The 27842-nt window shown below is 40.0% G+C and overlaps 1 protein-coding gene across 2 annotated transcripts; it reads right to left on the minus strand.

Moving 5' to 3' along the window:
• Positions 1 to 1692: 1692 nt before the first annotated feature.
• Positions 1693 to 27842, minus strand: DLD (dihydrolipoamide dehydrogenase). Of its 2 annotated transcripts, XM_067564436.1 has the most exons (15): positions 27703 to 27842; positions 24663 to 24738; positions 23638 to 23717; positions 17260 to 17328; positions 14436 to 14505; positions 13903 to 14003; positions 13384 to 13527; positions 12934 to 13035; positions 10151 to 10341; positions 7744 to 7914; positions 7004 to 7193; positions 5367 to 5504; positions 4454 to 4543; positions 4242 to 4310; positions 1693 to 2303 (listed from the first exon to the last, which is right to left on the minus strand). In XM_067564436.1, the coding sequence occupies exons 1-14, from the start codon at positions 27739 to 27741 to the stop codon at positions 4245 to 4247; spliced, it is 1527 nt and encodes a 508-aa protein (XP_067420537.1). In that variant the 5' UTR covers positions 27742 to 27842; the 3' UTR covers positions 1693 to 2303; positions 4242 to 4244. The 2 variants fall into 2 exon arrangements, with proteins under 2 accessions (XP_067420537.1, XP_067420536.1); XM_067564435.1 differs by having other exon boundaries at positions 1693 to 4310.

Genomic DNA, 27842 nt, shown 5'->3' on the forward strand with positions numbered 1-27842 from the left:
TTAGGAGGGAAATGGTCTGGATCCAGTGTATCCTGGATGAGTTTCACAAGCATTACGTTTGATAAACTAGTTCTCATTGACATCACACTAAGAACTGGTAACCTTGACAGGTTCTCACTTTTTAAAGTTACAAAACCAAAGAGTAATTTTTTTTAAACACTGAAAATAAAAACACACTACTTTTGTATCACAGTATGTATCTAGTATGATTCATTAACTTCATTGTTACTATCAGTAGCTGGAATAGTAAATTAATTATTTCTTCAGCTTTTGCAAGTCTTGTTTACCCTGTTAGAATAATACTCTAATAAAATCTTAGTTATAAAGGTGGGCTTTTAACAAGTTAATTTTCACTAAGAGGGCTCCACTTTCTGTGAAGTACAGGAGGGTGATTTTTTTCAAAAAGGGAAGAAGTGGTGTTCCTGCCTAAGTTTGGGGTGCTGGGGGGGAGGGGGCGGGGCAGTATGGTTTACTAGCCAGCATTTCCACTTTAATCCATACTTTCCAATTAGCTGGTCAATTTAACACACAAGTTTCACTTCATTGTTCAAACAATATTTCTCTTTTGGGTGAGGTATTAAAAAAGTCAGCAGTGAGACCAGTTTAAATTTCTAGCAACAGCGTGCCCAACCTCTTATTCCATAAAGAACAAAGGACAAGACTAGGTTTTAGGATCAAACTCCACCACAAAAGATACCAAATCATGTAATGGCTTCACCATATTTTAAATGAATCTGTCCATTGCAATAGAGGGCACAGCCTGCAATTCGTAAAGGCACACAAATGAACAGTAGTGACTTGGTCACTGATAGCCCACATAGTACAGGTCTAAAGATTTGAGAAAGAGATGGGTGTTTAAAATGTATGTAAGAAAATCATGCCTCAGTCAGTTGAAAAGGTTTGCAGGATTAGTGTTGCGGCAGTCAACATAATCTTCAACGTTAGCCAGTTAGATTACATAGGCAAAAGTTCACATCCTTGACTGCTGCATGAGTTTATTGGACCAGCTTTTGTTGGCGAGAGACAAGCTTTCACACTTACAAAGAGCTCTTCATCTCTCATATCCTGGGGCATACATGAATTTAGGAAAGTCTATTACATGCTCTAGTTGTCAGTCAGATCAGTTTTTCCCTAGTCTGTTTTTAAAAACAGTTTTGATTAAAATGTGTACATTTGAGAAATTCAAGTCATGGTGGTAGAGCAGCCATCTCCTACAATTACTGATTAAAACTTTCCAAAATATGTAACTATGTCACTACATGTTTTGGTAGTCAAGACATACTATGCTTCACTCACTAATGCCTTGACTAATGGTGAAATCAATTTGACTCAAGACCTCCACTGTATGGCACTGAAATAAAAATGAAGTTTGGCAGGAAAAATAAGTTCAGATAAAGAGGTTTTACCCCAACCTTGATTCCCATTTAAGTTGGATACCTACAAAAATCCCTGCAGATTGCACTGCTATATGTATCAAGTTCACAGAGTTTAATCTTCTGCCAACATCGGGCATTTGTTAGAACAGTGCAGGAACATATAGACTAACATCGAAACTTACCTGCAGTCAGTTGTTCATTTAGATATGGTTCTGAGTACCCTCATTTTAGTTCTCTACCCTTTACACATATTCCTTTGTTAGAGTAGTTGGGGGGAGGAGAATGGTAAAGAGAGAGAAGAATAATATAAATGGGATTTGAGGGCTTGAATTTTATTTATTTAGAGAGGGAGAACCAGACCTCCAAACACTTCAGTAAGTAGTAGAGCTAGTCAATTTCCTACATTTTCTGTTTTGACAAAAACAAGATGAAATTTGTGGAAAAATTCACCCTGGTGTTCAAATGGGTATACAGTCCTTAATTAAAAAAAAAGCAGCATGAGTTTTTTACAACTATTTGTGAAAAAGTTTCCAATTATTTGGCCAGCTCTAGTAAGTAGACAGCAGGCATTCTACAGAAGAAACACACAGAAAGTTTGCAATATGCCAGAGGAACACCCCAAAGCATTTATCCAAAAGGCAGAGGTGGAATTAGAAGTAAATGTGTCCTGGATCCACCAAACGTAAGGCTTTTTCCACTCCAGGTGTCCTAGATCTTCCTCCCCCAGTTCACAACACATACTTCATCTTCGCTTCCCTCAGGTACGCCTTGCTATCACCTCCATGTAAACCCATGTAGATTCTGGCTCTCTCACCAACTCGGGTGCATTCAGCCAGCTCAGACAGGTTCAAAAGGGCACTCATGGGTGCATTCAGCCAACTGAGACACGTTCAAAAGGGCCCTGGCCTCAATCCACCTCTGTACATACTGAAGACAGGTAAGAAGAGACAGAAAAGCATATTAATTTGAGGGTTTTGCTATTGTTTAGTTTCCTAAAAATACTGAGTAGCCAAATGCTGATTATATTTCCATTGTTCAACATACATAACAGATTGATACAGAGATCAATAGTTATAAAAAAGTTGGAGGATACAGCTACCAAGTATCTCATCAAGCAAACAAAGCTGAGCGGCTCTAGTGCAACTTAAAAAAAAAAAAAAAAAAAAAAAAGCATTAACTGAGCATGTTGCTTCCCATTAGGGTTTAGGAGCAATGATTGCATCTGACCAGGACCTATCAAATGTATGCTTTGGGAGCAGAACAAAACATTAAGAGCCAAATAAATGAAGGAATGAAGTCCCCAGGGAAAACAAAAGAAAAGTAACAAGTTGCTACACTTGGGCGGTTTCCCCTCACACAATTTCATTGTGCAAACTGCAGCAGCAGTCCACAGTGATAAGCATTACAAATTTAAATTGTCATTCATTTGTGCATTTTATTCATTCATACACAGCAATCGTCCATCCCCTGCACACAGGAGCTGGGCTGGTTTCAGACATAGACAGGCACGTGAATTACATGTCGGTCTACAGAAATGCTTCCATAATTTCTCCAAGAGTAGAGCAGCACTAGACCAGTTGTGATGACAGTGGTCAAAATACGGATCTAGTTTGCACTAGTACCGGTGAAGCTCAGCCTGTACTAGAGCAATGATTGGAGAATTGCAGAAAATCCTCAGTGGAGACAAGAACTAAGGGAACCATGAAAAGGAGTGCATGGAGTTAGCTGCAGAGAGGAACTCAAGAACTTAATAAAAGAAACTAACCCTTCTATATCAAGCTCTCTATAAAGCCTGCCTACAAAGACTTGAATTCCCCAGCCAACATAGAAGCATTTATTCATGAAAGGCTGCAGCCCTTTCAGGTATGAAACATTCCTGCTGCAGAAAAAGAGATACTGAGGCATAGAGGAGAGAACAGAGAAATGCAGAGAGAGAAGAAGAGGCAGGGAAAAAAGCACCCTAGAATCTGCTGAGGAACTGACATGGCAGCACTGCAGTCAGTATGCTTGGAAAGAGTAGAGAGATGCCTAACCCCATTTTTGTCTAGTGTGCCATTGCACTTAGAGTTAATGCTGCTTAGTCTTCCACAAACTTGTGTTTTTAAAGCATTTCAAGATAATTTAACTGTCTCTGAATGATGGAAATTCCCTAGAAATGAGCAGATTTATAAGATTAATTGGCAATAACATCCAGTTAATTTTCCACCAATAAACTTTCATTTCTCCATAACTACTTGATTTTTTTTGCATGTTAAAGTAGAAATTTACCGACGTGTTTTCAATATGAAAACATGATACATGGAGATACAGGGTCCCAACACTGCCAAACTTGCTTTCTACAAATAAAAAGTAAACTTCAAGTCACCTACAGTAAGTAACCTCATCCAAGTAATCCCAACTCTGCTAGATAAAAGTAACCAAAAGGTTTGGTTTCTGCATTTCAGAAAAATTGTTAATACCACATCTTTGTGCGGAAGTGACAGTGGCATTTTTTAAGTGCCAATATTCCACTGGAATATTAGTATTCCAAAGAGAAACAGACCAGGTATGAAGGGCATTAGCCATGAGTTTTGGCCAGTGTGCTTGATTACGCTCTGCAGTAGTAAAACGTTGTGTTTTTTTTAATGTTGCCTCTTAAGCTTGTTTTCTGAAAGACCCATAATGCACAAATCTCTAAATGTATTAATATACAGTGACTGGATAATTCCACTTGTTCCAAATCCGACATGTTTAAATATTTGATGTTTAAACAAAAGAAATTCACTTAATTCAGTCCTAGAAATACTCAAGACCCAGTCTTCTGCATAAGCCAACCGTCCGTTTTCAGAAGAAATGTGCAATGTATGTACAAACGACTGAGCTTGCATTTTAGAAGTTGATAGCTTTGCCAAAAGATGCTGCTAGGTTTGCTTCCCTGAAGGCTTCTGACACCGTCTGTAGGAAGCAAAAACAAAGGTAAAAGTCATGAGAACAGAATGAGGGGACAAGTATTTAACTCCTATGTGACTGTATATGCTACACGCCAAACACTCAGAAAAAAAAATTACAGAATGATAAATTACTTAATGCCAACTTACTGGATGGGCATGGCAAACTCTGGCTATATCTTCACATGATGCTCCATACTCCATAGCAAGAGCAGCTTCATTAACCATCTCCCCAGCACCCTGTAAGTAACACACGTATAATTAGTACAAACTATACAACTGCAAAGACATGTAAACTATGCACAAGCTTTTTTAACTTACTAACTGGCTGATTCATAGGCTGTTGCCTGTAAGCTTTGCCTTTTGCTAAAAAACTAATCACATTCAGCAGTGTCAAGTATTAGCATCTGGTTAATTTAGTCAATGACTGCCCACACCTGTCACAACTACATAGTACTGTACAGCTATGAAATAAAGGATAAACATAATTGCACTGTTCTATACATTGACTACCTTGGACTGCTATAATTCACACCAGAATGACAGGATGCAAGAGTACATACCAACAAAAACTGGTTTTCGATATTGGTGGCTGTAGTGAAGAATACACCAATTGTATGCAAATTGCCAGTAAGGCAAAATAAATGTCATTCTGACCCATGCTGCTCTCGGTTACCATTGTTTGAGATGCTAGCTCAGTTTCCATGGCATGGATCATCACTTCACATTGCTCTGTACCACCCCCTCCTGAAGATGCAAGGAGAAGTATTGACTAAGCCCAGAAGCAGTGGCATCCAGCCTTCCTTGCCCAGAAAATGGTTAATGGAAAATGGTCTAATCAGATTTAATAAAGCATGGAAAATAAATACTAAACACAGTCACTTCAAGAGACTCAAAGCTTCCCTGAATTTTTTTTTTTTTTTTTTTGAAGGGCACCTCTGCTTCTCAAAACCTGACAAGATTAATATTTTTCAGATATACAAAAAGATACAATTCTTCATTTGTAAATCATCTTTAGGGCTGAGAAATGCAGAAAGATATTTCCATCTTTTACAATACTCACTGCGCCTAGAATGTGAGCACCCAGCATCCTGTCAGTTGATTTCTGGCTAAGTATCTTCACCAAGCCATCTGTGTCAGCATTAGTCTTGGCTCTGCTGTTAGCAGCAAACGGAAACTTTCCAATTTTGTACTCTGTCCCCTACAGAATATACGTATGGGTCACTAACACAATTTACAATGTACTGCAGAAACAAATAGTGTACAAAGGACTTCTGAATGTTTATATTGCACGAGTGGGTGGAGGTTTTATTGTGCTAGGCACTGTTCAAACATATAGCAGGAGACAGTTCCTTTTCTAAGGTGTTTACAATCTAATATACTCTGCATAAATTATATTTGTACACATTCACATACTGAGGTATACGTCACTTTTCATTTGAAACTGTAGCTTACATTGGCCTATTTGACTAATGTAAACCCTTGGTTAGCTCCATCCCAACCAACAATTATTAGATTGTACTATTTACATTGCTCGCCATTCATAAAACATTCACAAATGTTAACATCTGCTACCAGTACTAGACAAAACATGACTCAAGAATAGAAGTTCATTAGTGTAAACCGTAAAGAGTAACTACTCCCTCTTACTTTGGACATAACTAAAGACATTCAGTACCATTTGAATTCTCTCTCACAAGAGACCAGTTTAGAACTCTTAAATTGTTGCTTCATGTTTGGAAACAATCATTAAAGAGAAACCACTAATTTGGATGTAAATCATTAGAATGGGTGATGATTTCAAGTCAAATGTTTTCTTACTGCAAAGAAGTGTTTTATAGACCCCAATTTATCAAAAAACAAACCAACCCCACAATCTCCCAACAATCTGGTATTCCCAGCTAGACAGTACACTCTTACATTTGCAGGCCTGAACAAAGTCAATCATGCATGGGGGCAGAGACTGTGCATTTGGAAAGCAACAGGGAGACTGCAAGAAGACATATTTTGGTGTGGCATGATTTACTATCCATGATGATGATCACAGGGCCAGCTGTACTCCCACTTTCACCAGGAGTAGTGGCTTTCCAAGACAAGGTCTGCAGCAGATCCCATTTTGATGGCACTTGACTAAGCCCTTGTCTGCACTACTGCAATATGCACTTGCAGACTCTTCCCCTAACACACACTTTTCTGTCATCCAATGACTGTGCAGATAAAGATTCAGTATGCCAGGCATAGTGTGCATTGAACCACGCATGCAGTTGCATCTTACACACCTGCCAAATGCACAGCTCAGTAGTAGCACATATCCCCCTGCACACTTGTGATAAAACCAACCGCAGAACATGCCACAAAAAGTTTCTTCAGACTAAAAGCTTGTTGTAAACTGTGAAGAGTTTTCCCCTAGGTTATGAATTGCATCTGTTTTACACAACATTGGCAACAAGGCAAGATGAATATCACCAATTAAAAACTATTTAATAATGCATTGCTAATGGGTGAACTTTCACAATGACTCAACCCTGTTTGATGCTGTGATACCAGCCTTATTAAATAAGAGCATTGACAGAGTACATGATATTTTTCTTGGAATACATATCTATGATGATACAGAGCAGCCACAACCTATAAATGCATTTAGCTTAAATTTATCCAAGACCCCAAAGCAGTATGATCTAAAGAGAAACCAGACACTACCTCTTCTTTCAATTGCTCCTCTGATTTGCCAACCCAGGCAACTTCAGGGTGTGTGTAAATCACTGAGGGCACACAGTTATAGTCAATGTGAACTGCACCTCCAGCCATCCCCTCAACACAAAGAATGCCTTCGTCCTCAGCTTTGTGAGCCAGCATCGGCCCAGCAACTACATCACCAATAGCATAGATGCTAGGAGACAAATGAAACAAAGCAAAACACTGCTGCTTAAAAAGTACATATGTAGAATTTTAGATATATTATATAAAATACATTGTAGTTTAAACATACCTGTAAAAAGAAAGCCTAACAATAGATGAAATTACTCAACATGCGTTGCTTCTGTACTTAATTTACTAGATTAGCCCTCCAATTTGAGCTCAATAGCTATTTTCTACAGATTAACACTTACATTTTTTTCAAATAGCTTTTCTGTAATTTAGGAATTTTTAGTTTTCATATATGAGCTGATTTAACCCAAGAGAAAACTAGAGGCCATATCCCAAATACTACTCTGCCTGCTTTGGCAAATAAGGTAGCAATATACTTTGAAGAGTAAATTTGAATTTTCCTTAAAAAAGTTAAACTATATTCAGCTACTATTAAAAATGAAAAGTAGTATTTTTTTAGATTAAAAAAAAAAAAGTTTATTAAAGAAGATCTGTTATCTTTACTAGGGATATGTGAAGAAAAATGTGACTAACTGAAAACTATTGAAAATTATTTTAAACATCTTGCTTACTTGGGAATTTTGGTTTGGAATCTGGTATTGACTGGGATTCTACCCTTGTTATCAAGTTCAATTCCAAGATCTTCCAGACCTAGGTTCTGAGTGAAAGGACGTCGACCAATGCAAACGAGTAATACATCACAAGTGATTACTTCTGCCTTCCCACCAGCAGCTGCTTCAATACTGAAGGATAGAAAAAAAAGTAACTGTCAACAGACACTATTTACAAGAAAACATGAAGATGTAAAATATAACTGAGACCTGGTAACTTCTTTGACTAATAGCTAAATATAGAGATAGCAGTTAAGAGGAACAGACATTAAAAGGTCTCAACAAAATGCAAGAAACTATTTCAAAGTATAGTACACTTAAAAATATCAAAATGGTACTTGTAGTTTAAGTTCACTTCATACTAAAATCTCGTTACCATTAAGTGATATACTAAAGCACAAACTGTTAGTTTTATAAAATTTACACAATTACTTGAGTAATATTTTATCCAGGATCCTGTTTTTATACTACAAATACTGAAACAGTAGCCACAGCATTTGTACCTCTAAAGTTAGACAGTATTGTGGAAATGCTTGAAATCACTCTATTGAAAGATGATTGTGTTTAGATAGCCCACAGTTGCAGATGGCAGGGATCTCAAGATCTTTTCAAGAGTTCATCTAGTATCAGAAATCTATAAAGCATTACTACTACATTATTATGAGTTACACTTTTTTTAATGTAGTAGATCATTAAGCTGCTCCCTGCTGTATCTGAGTGCTTCTGTGGTATCCATGCACAATAGATTATTTTCTTTCATATGGTCAGTTCTATCTCTTCTGAACTAAGGACAAGGTTATGCTGTTTTATTTCTATATTTGTTATTGACAAGTGTACAAAGTGCAATTTCTGTGTACACTGAATTATTTGGACACTCAATGTAATGGTTTATTTTTCCTGTTCATCAATAAACCAGTACTACTTTTCTTTTTTTTTAAAGAAAAAAAAGGATTGTTTTCTCCTTTTGTTCCTTCACACACCTGAATTCACAATCATCTAAAATCACTAGTGCTTGCAATGGAAAATTATGTAGTAAGAGTTATATTGTCAGACAAAATTTTGACTAGATGGGACAGAAGCAGACAAATTCTGAAGACATTAAAACTCATATTTCATGTTAAATTTCCTTGGTATTCGAACACAATACAGGGAGAAAACCTGAAAACACAAGTAAAGCATCTAAGTGGATTTTTTTAATGAAGTATCTGTTCTGTATGTATGCATATCAGCATTTCTATTGGAAATCTCTTCTGTGGGTTCCAGTTTAGTTATGAAAATGAACTACTGGGTAATTTACCTAATTTCTATTCTGGAGTGCTCCATGTACCTCGTCTTGTCTCCAAAAAATTGGTAACAGACAAGATAACCCTTATACCGACACCAGATAACAAAGGATTAAGAATTAATAGATTCATGGAGATGTATTCTCTGAAGAATAAAAGTATTTATTTTGATGGTGTATCAGTGGGAAAGTCTTCCAGCAAAGGTGAGGTTTAGATTTTGTTTTTACTATTAACGTCATTAAAACACCAACATCTTTACCCCGGCAATTCTTCAAATTGAAGTCAATGGGAGTCTTGCCTGCAAAGGGACTGTAGGATCAGGTAAATAAGGGCCAAATTTAAATCTACGAACTGTAAGGCCATGTTTCTCAACCAGGGATACATGTACCTCTGGAGGTATGCAGAAGTCTTCCAGAGGGTACATCAATTCATCAACATATTTGCCTAATTTTACAACAGGCTACATAAAAAGCACTAGTGAAGTCAGTACAAACTAAAATTTCATACAGACAATGACTTGTTTATTCTGCTCTATATACTACTATTAATTGAAACGTAAGCACAATATTTATATTCCAATTGATTTATTTTATAATTATATGGTAAATATGAGAAAGTAAGCAATTTTTCTGTAATAGCATACTGTGACAGTTTTGTATTTTTATGTCTGATTTTGTAAGCAAGTAGTTTTTAAGTGAGGTGAAACTTGGGGGTACGCAAGACAAATCAGACACCTGAAAGCGGTACAGTAGTCTAGAAAGATTGAGAGCCACTGCTGTAAGGTGTTCACAGTTCGGACTGAAACTGCATCTTTCAATCATGCATTCTGGCATTCGCTCTGATACTGGGGTTCCAAAAAATGATGTAATTTTATATTCCCAGGTGCGCTGCAACAACTAAATGAGTTGGGGTACAATTTCAGCCTTAGCTTTGAATGTAGTTATGTTGAGACTCAAGTCCCACTGTGATTGTTTGTCGTTTTATTTATACAGTAAATTATACCCAAAACCTAAAGCTGTATTTTTAGTTAGATTTCTGGTAGAGAAATATACACGATTTCTGTATTTCCTATGTTAAGCACTTACGAAACATCAATCTTTCCATCTGGCCTCTTGGTGGCACCAGTAACCTTGGTATTTAGTTTAAATTTGAGTCCTTGTTTCTGAAGGATACGCTGAAAGTTTTTAGATATCTCCATATCAATACCCATTCCACCAACATGGCCCAAGAACTCAACAGCTGTCACATCTGCACCAAGACGCTGCCAAACTGAACCCTGCAGTCAATAAAATAAACCATTATTATTTATTTATTTATTTATTTTTAAACAACCTTTTAAAGAGAATCTGCAATCTTCCACAGGTTAATACTTATGGCTTAGACGGTAAATTCTTTGGGATAGGGCAATGACTAGCATAACAAAGCCCTCATCAGGACACTACAGTGGTGATAAACATGATATGTGCACATACACACATATTCCCAGATAGAGTTATTAGATTATTTGTTTTACAGTAACAGGGACTGTGACCTTGTTGTTCTAGGTGCTGTACAAATTTGTAATAAAAAGACAGTCCTTATCCCAAAGATCTTATGGTCTAGGTTGACAAGAGGCAAATGGTGTATGAAACAAAAACTGGCAAAAGTTGGGGCACAGGAATGGTGAAGGGAAAACACTCAATAACATAAGATGGTTTCTACGTAGAATAGCTGTGCACACTGTATATATAGCTCATTACTTGCCTTGGCAATAGAATTAAATGTTGTAAGTAGATATCTATTAAAATAATTAGATTATAGTTCTAAAAATATTTAGAATCCAGAAATCAGAATGTAGCCCAAAAAACCTAAATGAAACAAAATCTAGTGTTCCATTAGTACCACTACAGCAGAGTCAAAACAATGCCAGTTAGCTTTAATTTTATGTAAGAGAACTCGTCAAAGTCACTGCTCGAAAAGGTGGATAAGCAATTCAAAAAGCAACAGCTACCACCATTAACATCACTCCTGCAAAACCTACTCGTCTTAAGCCAGTGTTTCTCAACCTTTTAAGTAGCAAGTACCACCTAACTTCTGAAAATTTTAGTAAGTACCCCAACACTCAATTTTCCACTCTGAGAAATACGATCTTTTTCCCCTTTACTGCTGGACGATTGTATTTCTTGTAAAGCAGAGTTCTGCAGTGCTGTGTGTCTGTGGCAGACCACAAAACCCATTGCTATTTCTTCCCTCCTTCCTCCTCCCCTTCCTCCATATAGGTGCAAAGGTCAACGCCAGTCAATTAATATGCCTTGATGGTGGGGTCAAGTGGTGTTCTCCTCACACAGGCGGGAACTTGTGAGGTATGAGCAGGCACTAGCAGCCCACCAGAGTAGATAGCAGTGCTCCAGTTGGCCGTCCCTAGGGGGGTGCGGGCTTGGGGCAAATCACACTGTGTGGGCCCCTCTTCACATTTTTAAACTGGTAAAATCTGGGGCTGTCATAGTTGTCAATTTTACTGCACAACTAGAGCAGTGAAATTGACAAGTAAGCTTGCGGGTAGAGCCCGGCTCCATGACTGGACAAGCTCTCCGCTTGGCCTTCTGGGCACCGGGCTTTGAGTCAGGGAGGGGAGCTGCCACCTGGCCAACCTGGGGCGGAGGAAGCTTCCACACAGGCTGGGACCTGGGGATGCAGGCAGGCAGCTGCTGCCCACCTTCAAGCAGGGGAGCAGGAGGCTGTCTCTCAGCTCAGAGCCGGGAGATGAGCCACCACCACCCGGCATCCCAAAGAGCCAGTGGCGGCCACCACCATCCAACATCCCAGCTAGGAGGTGGGCCTGGGCAGGAAGCCGCCAGCTGCCACCTGCCTCCCAGCTGGGAGATGGGACCAGGCAGGAAGTAGGTGTCTGCCACCTGGCTTCCCCAGAAGTCAGCAGCTGCCGCTCGCCTCCCTTCACTGGGTTTTTTGCCACGTACCCCCTGCCTGTGTCTCACATACCCCCAGGGGTATGCGTATGGCAGATTGAAAAACTATGTCTTAAGCAAATCTTCCCCTCACATACATACACTTCATAGGTAAAGTAAAATATTGCTGTTTTTCTCCCCATTAAAATCTAGCTAATAGACTGGCAAGTAGATTTTGTGCCTGGACTGGCCTGATCTGACCAAATTTTCAAGATAATTTTATAAGACCAATGGATATATTTTTAAAATGTTAGATCTACGTGGGGGATGGGGAGGTACAGGGGGAGAAAGAAGAAGGAAGGAGACAGACCTGTATGGCCTCTTTCAGTCCCAAAATGTTACTCCATTAGTTGTTAGCTGTGATAAACATAACACTGGGTATCATATCAACAAGATTTCCTGATGTTAAATGCCGCAAATGTGTATGTGCTTCTAAAGGTGCTCAAATGACAGCCCTATAGTTTGAAGTTCTTTATTAACGTACAGAGCAGGTACAGCAGGAGCAAATGCAGTGCAAGCTTCCCCACAGCACTGAACTGAGAGGCCTCTGTAGGCAAGAATGTACTTCATCCTTTATGTTCATCCAATACCCTCAACTCCCTGCTGAGACTGCCAACAAGTTACAGTAGCTTTAATAACATGGATGCTTGTCCACTGAGAAATGTACTGCAACCAAGCTTTTCATATAGACTACCAATTAGCCATCAGATCATAACTCTTGATCACTGCCACAGGGATATCTAACCAGTGTTTTGGAAAGGAAAGGCGCGTTCTCATTAAAAATCCCCTCAGCTATATAGTCCCCTATTAAATACTAACAGTGTACAGATTGACATGTGTAGTTCCAGATCCATCTATGCCAAATGATCACAGCCTGTTTCTTTATATACTGGAAGCATAAATTGTATAAATAAGCCTCTTACCAATTCCACACCAATGACACCTGCACCAATGACAACCATCTTTACAGGGACTTGTTTCAGGGAGAGTGCACCAGTTGATGATACGATAGTGTCTTCATCAATCTAAGAATGAACAAAGGAGAAAACCTGTTTTCCTCCCCAAGAAGGAAGTTTACACAGATCTTCTATATACTGTACATAAAACTGACACTGCCTAAAATCTCTCTCTCACACAGGGCCCCCACAGGGGAAAGGGTACACTTTACCAAGGCCCGAAGGCCCTGGGGGACCCAACCCCGGCTGCAACCCCCCATTACCGGAGGTCACCCATGTTAAAAGTTTGTACTGGGCCCGAAAAAATTATGCCTGGGCCCTGATCTCACAGCAATAACTAATAAGCTACAGGAGACTATTACTCAAGGACAACCAGTAATAACACAATATCATTACAGGTTACTATTTAAATCATACCGTAATTCCAGGGAAGGGAGCAACTTCTGAACCTGTGGCTATGAGGATATTCTTTGTATTGATAATCTGAGTGCTGCCATCTTCTTTGGTTGCTGTGACTTGGTTTTTGCCAGTTATTTTTCCAAACCCAGGCACATGTACGACCTTTATAAATGAGAATTTAGTAAATACAAACTTTCAGAATTTAAATTAATGCATATTTTACAACCTAAATAGCTTGAATCTCACTCACTATATCTCTAGTGAAGCATGCACTCTCCACTAATGAACTAACCTTGCTATCACTACGTTACAAACTGAAAAATAATTTGACGCGCTGCTTCTTTTAAGAAAAGGAAAAAACAAGAACATAAAAATAGTGAACTGCAGACAAGCAAGTCTTCTCAAAAGTGAAACAGTCGAGCTCCACCATTGCTGATGGATTATTAGCCATTCTAATTCATCTATGAGGTGAAAAGCAGTCACAGAAAAGGAGAAATTTTACCCTAAAAAAATGACAGGCACACAGCACAAACTAACCTTGTTCTGTTTAAACAAATGGGCAATTCCACCTGTTAAGGACTTTACGGCACCACTTTTCTGCTCCATCATCTTCTCTAAATTCAAGTGGAGTCCTGTAACTATAATTTTTTGATACGTCTTTATTTTTCCTTGTATTTTAGTGTTTTTAAAGATCTCTTAACTTAAAGGTTATCTGAAAACAAATGAGTTCTGTGTGTGACAGTAAGATGTGCTGAATGACCCCACTAAATGGGCTAAAGACAGCATTCAGCCATCAAAGTATAAAAAATCTTATATTTTTCAAATATGGCTGGAAGCCAGTTCCATTTGGTTGCAGCAACAAATGAAACAAACATTCTATGTAGCAACTATCCTACAAGCTGGTTTCAAGGAATAGAAACAAGTCTAACATTCCAGTTGATTTTGTAAACCTGATAGATTTTCCTACTACCTATTCAAACAGTTAAAGTGATCAAAAATTCGCACATTTAGAAGGCATTGTACAAAACCATATGTGTTTACAATACCACTAACTTATACTGCATACTCACTTTCAATTCCTCTACTAGCAAAATCCTTTCCATGGGCCAAATGATATAGATGTGAGTTGTTCAGCAAAGCCTACCACACAAAAAAACAGAATTCATTTAGAATAGAATCAGAGCATATCATACTAAAAGTTCAACTGGTTGAGATCACTGTTCATTTCAGTATCAGCAAAAAGTATTTTAACACTAATTTTCAATAAACACTCACCATTATCACTAAGAAAACCTGGTATTCAAATTTAAAAAATACATTTCTACTGCATGTAAGACGCAATTTTATGTAGGTATATTTTACACAGGCCATTTTCCAGAATTCTTTCGCATTAAACACAGTTACAAAGTTGAACAGCAAGCAGGGGGAGAGCAAAATTAAGACAATTAAAAGAGGGAAAGAAAAGCCAAATCAAACCTGATTTAATTTTACTAACTTTAAGAGAGTTAGACCAGGCATGAATTTGTCCCAGTAGGTTTTTCATTTAAGAGTTACAATAATATGGAGCTTCGAGACAGACACAATTAGGATGTCCCAGAGAGAAAGAGCTACAGAAGAAAATTATCTTGTTCTCTGCCCTACCACACAATCTTACATCTGACAAGAAACATGAGGATGTAGAAAAACTTGGAGGAAGAGCAGGAAACAGACAGTTAAAAAAGTAAATCAGAATAGTTCTTCTGATGACAAAGGCAATTCTAAACTGTATTCTGAAGTGGAAAGCAAGAGGATGATACTGTTTGTACTTCATTGTATCTGCAACATGGCAAAGGAGTAAAAAATCTGCAGAATGCCATAGTCTAGAAAACAGATTACAGGAGGCCACAAATGAACCTCAAAAATACATAATTTATATTTGTGATCATAATACAGTTTATATATATTCTGAGTAAAACTACAGTTTGTTAGGCTGAGATAATCATGTTTTTGTGAATCAGACAAATGTTAGGAGCACCAATGTGCAAAACTAACACTTTTACCCAAGTGTTTTTTTAAATGTATGACTACTTAGAAATTACACTCAGGTGTACCACCACTGTACAAGGCTTTAGCGATTACAAAGGAAATAATTACATATTAGATAACCCATAAACAATACACACCAACACTTTTACCGTGATTGGATTTTGGGAGAAGATTTAATAACTTCCTATTGCCTTAATGAGGAAAGACTATTCTCTTGCTTTAACAACAGATCTTCCTTCTCCTTGTTCAAAAATAAACTGTGGATGGCATCAAAGTTTAGCTGTGAGGTTCAAACAGCATGTACATAAAAACCTTAAATGAGGATAAATTCAGGACATAAAGGAGTGAAAGCTCCCTAATAAGATCCTAAAGTTCATTTCCCAATACTATTCACTGCTAAATCTGATCTGTAACAGATGCCTGGAAAGTTTTCCACTAAATTGTACTGAGTTAAGCTATTACCTTTACTGGAGATTGTCACTAAGAATGCTCAACTGACTCACTGGTACATCTATTTTTTAATTTTGTATTTATATTAGAATTCTTTTTCTACTGAACTTTACATTCACTGAGCCCTTCAATGTACCTTTTTGCTCAAGAAGATGAATATCACAAAGCAGTGCAAACTTTTATTTAGATATTAATGGATATCTATGAATGCGTTAACCTGGAGATTTAGTAAAACTTGAATTTGAAACAGTGAGAGACAGTTTATCATTATGTCTATTATCACTTGCATGCTGTGAATACAGCTTGTAAAGAAAAATATTGCACATGCTCTGTGTTGCAGTCAGTCTGGCAGTTTGGATCTACAACTTATTTGCTATCCAGCACTCCCTATTACACAGGGCAATGACAAATTGCCTCAGGAGAAGGCCCAGAAGCTGGACATAAATCCCACTTCACAACCGTTATCCCATTCCTGTAAATGGAGAAGCAAGGTATCAATTACAGAGCTAACCTCATAACTATAGCTCCCCAGCGGCAGCCTCTGATACTGAAAGATCCCCAAATACTTTACAAGGCAAACTTAAATAGGCAAATTCTACATAGAGGTCACTTCATTCACCACTGAAACAACAGCTCTTTCAACAGCACACAGCAACATTTCTGCACCATAGTTTAAATCAGGAGCAAAGAAGACTGTGTTCAATTGAAACGTCAAGGGGAATTTAAGTAGGTAAAATATAATTACCCAGATTGGAAATCTGTCCAAAAAAACACTTAACACCAGGAATGCAAACGGGTATTTAATGACTGCACGTGCTTAGGAGTTTGGGTTTACATTCCATAAAAAAAAACAAAACAAAAAAAAAAAAAAAAAAAAAAAAAACCTCCCTAGAGACATTCCTCCCAACCAAGAGGGTTTTAAAAAAATGGTTCAGATGGGAGCCTGTAATGATGTTTTTCTTTTTTAAGCAAAAAAACAAGCCAATGAGAGAACAGAAATGATTATCAATGTGACTCTAAGTGACTATGAACTGTAAATGGCTCAGCCATTTATTAAATGCAGGAACAGCATATGACCATCTTTGACTTAATGCTGCAAGGCCTTTCAGAGTAAATTGACTCATGCTAGGGGTTTAAAGAATTGATTGTCTGTGGTAATCTTAGTGTTTCTAGTACAAGAGACTTGATTGTGTTTAATTGATTAATACCATGATCTTGTCAGCTCATTGGCATTGTGAAATCAATCTGTTCCTCTCTCCTTGTGTATGCTATCCTTTCCCCTTCTTTTTCCATTCTAGTCAATGGAGCTATGACAATTTACACTATCTGAGGATTTACTCCTGTCTCTTCACACTGCATCATTATGTAATAAATCCACAATGAAAACATGATACAAACTAGAGATAAATGCACACTTGCCTTGGAAGGAATGCAGCCAACATTCAAACAGGTTCCACCCAACGTTTCATTTTTCTCCACACAAACAGTCTAGAATAGAAGCAGAGAAAACACTTTTATAGACATAATACGTTCTTATTTGCTAAAAGAAGATTTGAACATCTCAATGAATAACAATGACAAAGGGAAATTACTTATCTTGTCATTCTTCTTCTCACAAGATATTGTGCAGGATTCTAATTCCTGGATTTATCTGGAGATTGATTTGAACTCCCCTAGCTCTTAACTCACTCTTTTCTTTTTTTAAACAAACACTCTTTGGGCAATGGCAGCAGGGTAGAGTGAGAACCAGGTTCCCCTCTTTCACCAGTTATACTTGTATAAAAGCATAAACACTGCTCTCCCCTTCAAGTGTTCCAGTACGTTTTTTCAATGGAACAGGAGTTAAAGCTCCCTGAATGATGATCACCTTGAACTAGAATGACATATGATCAAAATATGCCTCAGAAAAATGAAAAACAAGGTGAATTAGGCAAAGACAACAAAAAAGAGGTAACCTCAAACACTGAAGGGAATGGATTGGTGAGTGAATCTTACCAAATGATCTTCTGCATCTTGAGAGAAACAATTACAAGGCAAGTAATTTTTCCCTCTCTAAAAATATCATCTGGCAGGACTCTCACTTCTCAAGAGACATTCCAGGGATATCCCAAAAGAAAAATGAAAATAAAGCTGCTCCGAGCTGCAACAAGGCCAATGCCAACTGTTTAAACAGGGAGGAAGGGAGAATGGATAGAAGAGACAGCTCTTCAAAATCCAACATCAGACAACATTCAAGTCTCCAGAAAGGCATCAGTCACGGACAACATCCTGCACAAAAATTGGGTAACAAAAAAACAAGGGACATCTTGAAAGAAAACAAAACTTTTCTTGGAAACAAGAAAGTATGGCCTCTCCTTCATTGGAAACAAGTTCTGGAGCACACAGAGTTCAACACAGGACTCCTTCAGTTTGAGAACTGGAAGTTTAAATCTGTCTGGAGGAGAACATCCAGGTGAAGTCAAGTGCTTCAATCATTTCCCTAAATTGTTCATTTTGTACCAAAGCAAATGAGATGTTAGCATAAAAATGACTAAAACTGTAAATTAAAGTTTAAGTCCTTTTCTCTGATTATTTAGTAGCATAATCACTGATTGATCTTTTCTGTTTTAGGTGTGAAGACCAAAACCACTCCTGAAGCTGATATTGAAGAGCTGCTAAAAGGCCTAGAATAGGAACTTACTGACACCATGTTTTGAAGCGGATATTTTTATTCAGCCACCTTCAAGACTATAGCAACTGCACTCAGAAGCGCATTATTCATGGGCTGGCCCAAAACAGGAGGCAAAGGCATGGTAACCCTGCTGTATAAGGTTTCCTGACCAAGATGCCTCTAAGCTATGGTCCTTGTAGATTCTTTGATCAGCTTCAATTAGATGTAGCTGTCTTGTACAACTTCTGCAAGGATTGGGGAAAAGTAGAATTCTCCTACGCAGAATCACTGTCTTGGTGCTCCTGCACAGTGATGTGTTTGGCATCCAATGACTTCTCTGACTCATTTGAATCCAAACAGCAGCCCTCATCATCCTAACTGCAAACGTGCCCTTAGCCAAGTGGCTGGAAATCACTAGGCTACGGTAAGACTTTGAGTGTTGTAAGCACTTTGATAAGAACCAGTGATGGCATGCCAGTGCACGAAGTGCCAGTGTCAAGGTCAGAATTTCCTGCTTTGAGCATAGACACCAAAGTATGAGCATCAGCCTCAGCACAAACACTCCCACTACACCAAGAATTCCTACCCTGGCAGACACAGGGAAAAGAAATACCCCAAAGGTGGTATTGTGGGCTTTACAGCAGTCTCACAAAGGATCAGGAGTGACCAGACAAGATCACAGAGCATATGCTGATAACCAGAGTCACGGGTTCCTCCTATCCTCCATCAAACACATGGATTGCCCTACTGCATTCAACAGCTTTGAGTGGCTGTCTTAAGGAGCTACTGGCTCCCTTTTGGCACCTCTTGCCTCTCTCTCATGTGGAGATTCTGCCTCATCCAATGAGCCATTTTTCTCAGTACCATTAACTACAAATGCCAAGGCCTCACATAGTGCAATGAGAAGCCAGTGCTTATTGGAACCCTCTACTTCAACTATAGCACATAGTGCTTCAGTGGTAAAGCCACCACACTGGGCTTAATAGGGACCAGAATCAATGCCAATGTAAGTAGCACTTAGCATTGAATGTTGGGGTGCAATGGGTTTGGCTGACTCAGGTTTTTGCTTTAAGGGTTTAAACTTCAAAGAACTCCGTTCCTCCTTATGCCAGACTTAGAGGCGTCTCCCACGGGATCACTCAAGGAGGGCTTGGAGGCACTCCACATGTTTCTTCAATGCTTAGTGAAACACATCCAACCATACCAGTACCCTTGCACACCACCACAGATGAGTCTGAGGCAGACAATGCAGCAAAGCTGACTGTCGGTCTTGAATGTTGCTATACCACACTGATCGGGTTTGAAGCCTTTGAGTGGTCTGTGACAAAATTCATCATGTATCAATGTCTCAAAGAAAACACTGGAGCAAAAGAGAAGTAGGCATAGAGCCACAAGAAGAAATTTAGCATCAAAACAATAGAGCAGGAACCAGATGAGGCTCCTAATAAAAGTGGTAGTGCTGAGCACTTTAATTCAGGTGCTGGTGAATCAATGCTGGGAAACATCAACAAACAAAAAACCTCAGTCATATCAGAGTACTGGCCACCAACACACAAAGAAAGGGTCAAGGCAACAGAACCATCTGTACTGGAGAACTGAGACAGGTGCCAGAGTGCTCGAGGCAATGGACTCATATTTAGAACAACTGTACCAGACCTGCCTAGAAAGCTTAAGGATATTAAAGGCAACACAACAAGGCATCTCTGGGATCCAGAAAAGCTGGAGCAATGGCCAATGAGGCATATTGTGCTGCAGGGACTGTGGTCACAAAAGGAACCAAGCAGAACATTCAGGGGGCAGCATTTATACTTGGGTGGGGTTAGAACAGGACAGCTAGTAGGGCATGGAAAACACACTGCTCTGCTGCCACTGCCCGCCAGGATTAAACAAAATCAAAAGGGTTTAAGAACTAAGGGAGTTCCACTAGTCTCATATTAAGGTATGTTCATGAAGTGGAAATCGTGCAGTTGTGACACACTGACTATGCCCTGTAATATCCTGAACAAACCTTAATGAAATTAGGGTTAACACCTTTGGGGTACAATGACTTAAAAATGCAATTGTGTAGGCGTTATTGTGGAATTGTATGTACCTTCTCTAAAAGGGAGGGAGACTACTAATGAGCTTTCTCCGTTACCAATCTTTGAAGCCACCCGCCCTGGGGAGATATGCATACACTAGTTCAAACAGGATTCTCCAGAGACCTACACAAAACAAAGATTTTTTTATAAAAAGCCTGAGTTTAGACTGACTCAGGAGCTTCTTCCAGATCCAGCAAATAGACAGGACTCGTGGTCAACAGAGGGCACCAATCCTTCAAGGAGGATTAAAAGAACTTGGTTTACCGAGGCCTCGCAAGACTATGTGCTTGTTCTGAACTGAAGCTCTGATGAACTTGTAACCACAAAGAAACCCCAGAGGTGGAGTGATTCCTGGTAAGCTTATTAGCATGTATGTAGCTTCTTTTATTGTTTTTAATGTGTTTTTTCTGTAATGCTGTTTACTTAAGAATAAAGTAGGCTTGCTAAGAAAGAACTGTGTGGTAACTTCTACAGCAATCACTGTTATCAATCTCTGAAGAGAAAGCAAGCAGGTCTGTTTAGGCAGACTGTCTTTGCTGGGAAATACACCCCAAAGATAGGGAACTGCGCAGCTTGGATATACTGTGGTCACAGGGGAGTGAGACACAGGTCTCCACCCAAGAGAGGCAACAGCTGGGGAGCTAAAAGCCTAAGAATGGGTGCCTTTGCTGGACTACTGAGGGGAAATACAGAGCAGTTGTCCTTAACTGTGACAATAATATCTTTAGAAAAATATATTTTCATTGATCTAGAAAAGCTCATTTCCTCCCCTCTGTTCAGAGAGTGAACAGAAGTCCCTTGAAACACTTGTAGTAGTGTATACTAGTGTTGCATCATTTAGACATTAGGATACATCACATGAAAGCCTTATTCAAAAAGGACATACAAATGAGGCAGAGAGAATAACAGGACCAAGCTCATGCATCTAAGCTACACTTATGATAATTATCTTCATTCTCGTCTCCAACATTTAGTCCATGTATTTAATATAGCCCAAGTCATCTTTATTCATGTTACTTAATCATTTACTTTGGTATTAAGTAGCTTTGGCATAACTAAAAAGGGTCACATTTTCATTGCCCTTGAACAGTATGTCACAATACATCAGATAATACTTTACTTTCCTAGATCAAACACACTAACAATGCTCTTTCCACCAGTTTTCATTTTGCAGAATAAATGAATATTGTGATGAGTTCCAGGAAATCCTGCATTTACATTTGAAAAGTGCTACGTAAGAATTGGGTATGATTTTTACTAGAGTTCTCCCAGTCAATTTCACAGACTTTCAGGATATTTCGGCACTAAGAATTTGTTGCTCAACCTGGTGCTTTTTGGCAGATTGCCTAAAAGTTGCTGATAGATTTTGATTAGAACCCAGCAGTTTTGTTTACTTGGGAGAAAACAATTACTTTTCCTCTTGGCATTCCCTTCACTACTTTTATAAATATGCTTTCTTCCCCAATTCAATTAATTTTATTTAAAATTTAGCTGGTGCGCCTCTCAACGACTACCGTTTCAGTCCAACCCATAGTTCTCATTTAAAATTAAGTTAATTTGGTGACCTTAACTCCAAGTGACAAAAATCAACCATGACTTATTTTACTAATTTCCATGCAAAAGATACTAACAAACCAACATGAAAAATGGTACCTCTACAGTCAGCATCTGCTTAAAACAAAGTTACAGACATTAATGCACAGTGTGGTCTAGTGAAAACAGCACTGGATTGGACATGGGTAACCCGAGTTCTATTCACACTTCCGCCACTGGCCTAGTGGGTCATTTTGGGCAACTCATGCCCCCTATCTGTGCCTCAGTTTCCCCATCTGTAAAATGGTGGAAAATGCTATTGACCTCTGTAAAGCACTTTGAGATCTATGATGAAAAGCACTATATAAGAGTTAGGTATTAGTATTAATCTGGAAATGAAATCAAGTCCTCACAGTGTGGGTGTCCCAAGCTACAAATTGCCCCTGGAAATGAAATAGGTTCAGCTCCCTTGTGCCACAGCAGATGTTCCCATTTGGTTAATTAAGAGGGCAGGGAACCATCTGGGGACTATATAAGATCAGGAAGAGATCCAGTGAGAGAAGTCCCTGTAAGTCTGAACAAACTCAGTTCTGTATGGAAGAGCAGATGATAAATGCCTGGTAGAGAGAGTCTGCAGAGAGCGGAAAGTTCTGCAGGCCCTCCTGGGAAAAGGAAGGCATTAGCCAGAAAACTATATTTGGGAGCTGGGAGAAGGATGAAGCAGGATAATGGCAATAGGGGTTTGCTGGCTGGCATCCCTGAGCCAGGGTCAGAGGGCTGGAGAGGTCTGAAGGCAGGAGGAGCAGCAGAAGGAGCTGCCTGCTGGCACTGAGCCAGAGCCAAGGGCGGGAGAGAGCTGAAAGCAGGAGCAGCAGAGGAGCTTACTCACCGACATCTTCAATGCCAGAGAGCTGGATCCACAGGAACCATGAGAGGGCCAGAAGGAGTGAGGGATATTCCCCTAGAAAGGATGCTCCCAGCAAGGAGGCTGCTGGGGTTCCCACTGGGAAGACTGGGGTTGCACTCATAGGGGGTGTGACCTGCCCAAAATGACTTGATAGGCCAGTGGCAGAAGAGAGAGTAGAACCCCAGGTTTCCCATGTCCAATCCAGTGCTGTATCCACTAGACCATGCTATAGATTAATTTAAGTTACTTTGTCTTAAGCAGACACCGGTTCGAAGGGCTGGCGTGGACTGTGCTGGACAGCTGGGGCATGATGGGGTCACCAAGGCTGTATGTTGCATGTACTAATCAGACTATGCTGAAGGGAATTTTGGATTATAGTGTTGGGGCTTGTTTTGTTATGATTTATGTGCATGAGACTTTTGTAATAAAAAACCCTAGGGCTATATTTATACTTGGGAAGTTGCAATGGATTACTTCTGGATAGTCTGGAGGAGGGAAACAGGCAGGTGTGCCTCTCACACCATGGGACAGGGAACTTCAGCTTTCCAGTGTTCCAAGAACCCCTATTGAATTTATCTGGATTAGTGCTATATTACCAGGTTTATCAAGAACAGGTTACCTCTTACCTTAAAGCCAAGTTGAGCTGCTTTGATAGCAGCCACGTATCCTCCAGGCCCAGAACCAATAACTGTGACGTCAGCATCAGCTAAGAGAAAAAATATAAAACTTTAAAATGTTTTCAAGTTACTTTTCTTGCTGTAATTTAAGTCTAATTTTACTATAGAAATACCTAGCCTACAATGTTCTGGAATAGTTCCACACACTGACTATTCACAGAATGAGAGAGAATAAATCGCTAGTTTTTAAAAATGATGGTGCTGTTCACTGAATTTAGACGTAAATTTTAAATACTGAAAGCAACTTCCTGAACCAAAAAAATTTACTGGTTCCTGGGGAGTATTTGTTCTGTAAATAAAAACCACCACTGTTACAGATCTGAGAGCAAAAGCACTGTAAAGTAAGGTAAAGGAGCTGAATTCTAGTCTGCCCTGCACTCTTTGATTCTACTCTGGGATTGCATATGCTATAAATCTCTGCAGAATTTAGCCAAAGGTATTTGTATTTATGTTTAACTGCCTTTGAAAAAATTGTTACAAGAAAGGTCTTGAACATGTAATGTGGCATTATTACAGATATTAAAAATATAAGGAGACTACCCACAGACTAACACCTTTACATCGCCTGTGCGAGAACAGGGTTAGGTTACACATCTCATGCTCAATAATCAAAAGAAACTGGGTTTGTAGCAGAGTCTACATAGTTAGCTCCTAGGCCAAAGAAAGATTAACTTGTGTTCCCCAAAAGCAACCCCTTCCAAATCATTTGTGCAGTGTAAGAAAAATGGCATATCTTATTTAACCTCTAACTATAATTTTGTATAAATGATCAGTATAGTCAAGCCAATAACCCACTGCATGCCATCACCTGATATTTATGTTGCAGAACATTACTTCATACTATCAACCCTGATGCTGCAATGGTCTCCATGTGGGTGGGCTCCTGTGGCTGAAGAATTACTTGTAAAATTAGGGCCTTAATTTGAAATACAACTTTTTCTCTTGAATGCTATTTTACAGCAATCAAAATTTACCTTGGTCAGCATAGGTCCTCAGTGACACTGCACAAATCCCTTGTAGGCCATGATGGATTCGACTAAAATGGCTTCTCTAGAGAGGGGGGAGAAAAAGTTCAAGTTTCTCCATAAAGAAAGTAACTATAAGATTTAGCAAGTTCTCACAAGCCTGTGTTTCATTAGAAAATCCAATTACATTACATACATTAAAATATAAGAATTAGTGAGGTACAGTGGATAGGGCACTGAAGTGGGACGCAGAAAATCTAGGTTCTGTTTCTAGCTCAGCCACTAACCATCTGTGTTTCCTGTAGCAAATCATTTAATCTTTCTTTGCCTTTGTTTCCATTCCAACCTTTGTTTTGTCCACTTAGTCAAAGTTCCTGCCCTGAAAAAGTCTTTTACCATGTGCATACATAGCATCTAACACAACAGGGCTCCAACCTGCTTCACAGCACAATCCAGCCATTAACTGCTGGGATTAAGACGAAACAACCCCTATGGGCAGGTTATTCTGTAACTTATCTACATGGTATCTTGAAAATTCCTCTGAGCATCTGGTACTGATCACTGTTGGAGAAGAAGTGCAGACTAGATGGGCAATTGGCATGGTCATTTCTATGGAAAACAAAACCTCGTATTTCCCATATATGGCTAAACAATACCTTTGATCACTCTATTAATATGCTGTTCCTTCCCTCATCCTCTGCCCTTATAATGCTTCCTGCTCAGAGCAGGGATTATCCTTTTCTTTTAGGAAAGCACCTACTACACAGTAGGCATTATTGGATATTAAATAATGGCAGCACAGATTATGAAATCCCAATTCAAGTTTTTCTGTGGAAGGACTCGGACGGTAATTCAAAAATACACCATCTTATTGCTCCATTTCACAGTTATTTCCTGAATGTGAAACGGGTAGAGAACAGTTATTATACCCCTTACTCACAGTTCATTTGCCAAATAGGATAAACAACATTTCATTTTATCTAATTCATAGTATCTATAAATATGGGGAGAGGATAAGACAGCTTTTATTCAAACCAAAGGATAATTACAAAGAGTGTATTTAGGTAAAGAAACAAACACACAATCTGATCTCCCATTTTAGGATAAATTCCTGGGTAATGAACCAACTGGCTCATACAGTAGCCCTATTATGGGACTGGCTGATGGAAAAGGGCTCCAAACAACAGACTATATGAATATAGACCCCCATGCCCAGCACAGGACATTCAGGTTGGGTGTACAGCCAGTAGGCTACAGACATGGACATATGCTCAAACCAGGGCACTTAGAGAGAAAGGGGGCTGTCAGGGACACACAGCAGGCACTGAGGGAGGTGGGGCACAAGCAGCAGGCGCCCAGATCCTGTCTTTCCAACTCAGAGCATTGGGGGGGAAGAGGCGCAGTGTGACACACCTCAGGGGTACACAAGGGTGTGAGGCACCTCATCTCTACCTGCCCTTAGTATGAAGCAGCCTTGTCTAAGACTGCTGTGGCTCAGCTCCCTGAAACCAACAGCATCTGGGCCTATAAGCACTGACTTTCAGGTCTACGCAGATCTCACCCTTTCTGTGCAGGCTAGTACTAGGTACGTACCAACCGCTGAGTCCTTGCAATGCTCCCTGTAGTATCCAGCCTATCACTGGACACTCTCAGTAATTACCAGGTAAGCTATCCCCAAGAGTCAGTGTAGACACAACCTGACTGGTACAACTCAGGATCAGGTCCTTTAAATATATTTCAGAGCATACTGAGAAAGGATAATAAGTAGAAACATAACTGGTTACACACATGAAACGAAGCATAAAACATAATCCTAGGTCTACACTTTTTAATGGTTACCTTTCCTCTTTAATAAAGTAAATCTGATCCCAAGAATTCAGACCTTGACAGAGCTCTTGGTTTTCAGGCAAAACCAGGAACCAAGTTTTCATGAATATCCCCACACCCTTCAAGGGGTTTTCTCAGTGAATGGATATTCTCTAAATACTTCTCAAAGACTCATTGTTTCGACCCGACTCCAGATTACCTCCTTACCATCCAGTTTGATCTCCTGTGTGCTGGCACCAAGTTGTCTTCACAAAACTGACTTGAAAAAGCAAATGTAGCTCCTGTGTTTGTTTTACTTTGCTTAATCTACCTATGATATGAATTGAGGCACACATGTGACTATACACCCATTTGTCTGGCAAAACCAGTATTTCACCTCTGCTGGAAGTAACACCAACCATAAGGGCATATTTTCAGTATACAAACAATTTTTAAAATATAATCAGTACATAAAGTTCACAACAGTATAAAGGACCAGTATGATCCTGGCTGTCATTTAAGATCTCATGCGACATTCTTTATAGATAAATACTGTGACAGCAAACTACTACTTATAGAGCGTTTGTCAACCTGATAAGCGTTGCTGTTTCACAACAGCAAACCCTTTGCCAGTTGGCACCCAAGAGGCTCTTAGGGCCACACACAAGTAGCAGCCACCAAGGCAGCCTCTGCCCGGCTCATGGTATGGGGAGCAGGGGGCACAGGCACCGATACACCCCCCCCTCCTTTGACCAGCTCAGGGACGGGGAAACAGGCACCGAGATACCCTGAACTGAGCAGAGTGGCTACTGAGGGCAAGAAGTGGGGGGAACAGGCGCCGGGATCCCCTGTGCCCAGCTCAAACCTGGGGGGCGGGCAGTGGGGGGAACAGGCGCCGGGATCCCCTGTGCCCAGCCCCAGGCTCACACACAGCCACTAGGACGAAGGCACCGTCCACACACACACACACACACACACACCCCCACCACACACACACACAAGGTCAGGGACGCGGGAGGGGTCACTGTCACTGAGCCGGCGGCCTACGTCCCCCTCTCGCCCATACGCCTGGCGCTAGCCCGGGTCCCGTGTCCGCACTGGGCTAGCGGGGGAGGGGATCGGGCCCACAAGCTCCCGCAGCTCGGTGCCCCGCCCGTGTCTGTATCCCAGGCCCAAGGCCGGGCCCGCAAGTCCCAGCGCCGCTCCCCCGCGCCCCAACCGCCCGCGCGAGCCGGGCCGGTACCTGGGCGAGCGCGCAGCAGACCCGGCTCCAGCTCTGCATTTTTCCGGCCGCCTCGAGCTTTAACCTCCCGTCCGAGCCACTCGGCCACCAAGGTCTCCACTCTCCACGCGCGGACGGACTCGCGCAGGCGCACTAGGCCC

The sequence above is a fragment of the Emydura macquarii genome, unplaced genomic scaffold (genome assembly GCF_026122565.2).
Source record: "Emydura macquarii macquarii isolate MOO-44397 ecotype Brisbane River unplaced genomic scaffold, CSIRO-AGI_Emac_v2 contig_2636, whole genome shotgun sequence".
Taxonomy (NCBI): domain Eukaryota; kingdom Metazoa; phylum Chordata; order Testudines; family Chelidae; genus Emydura; species Emydura macquarii.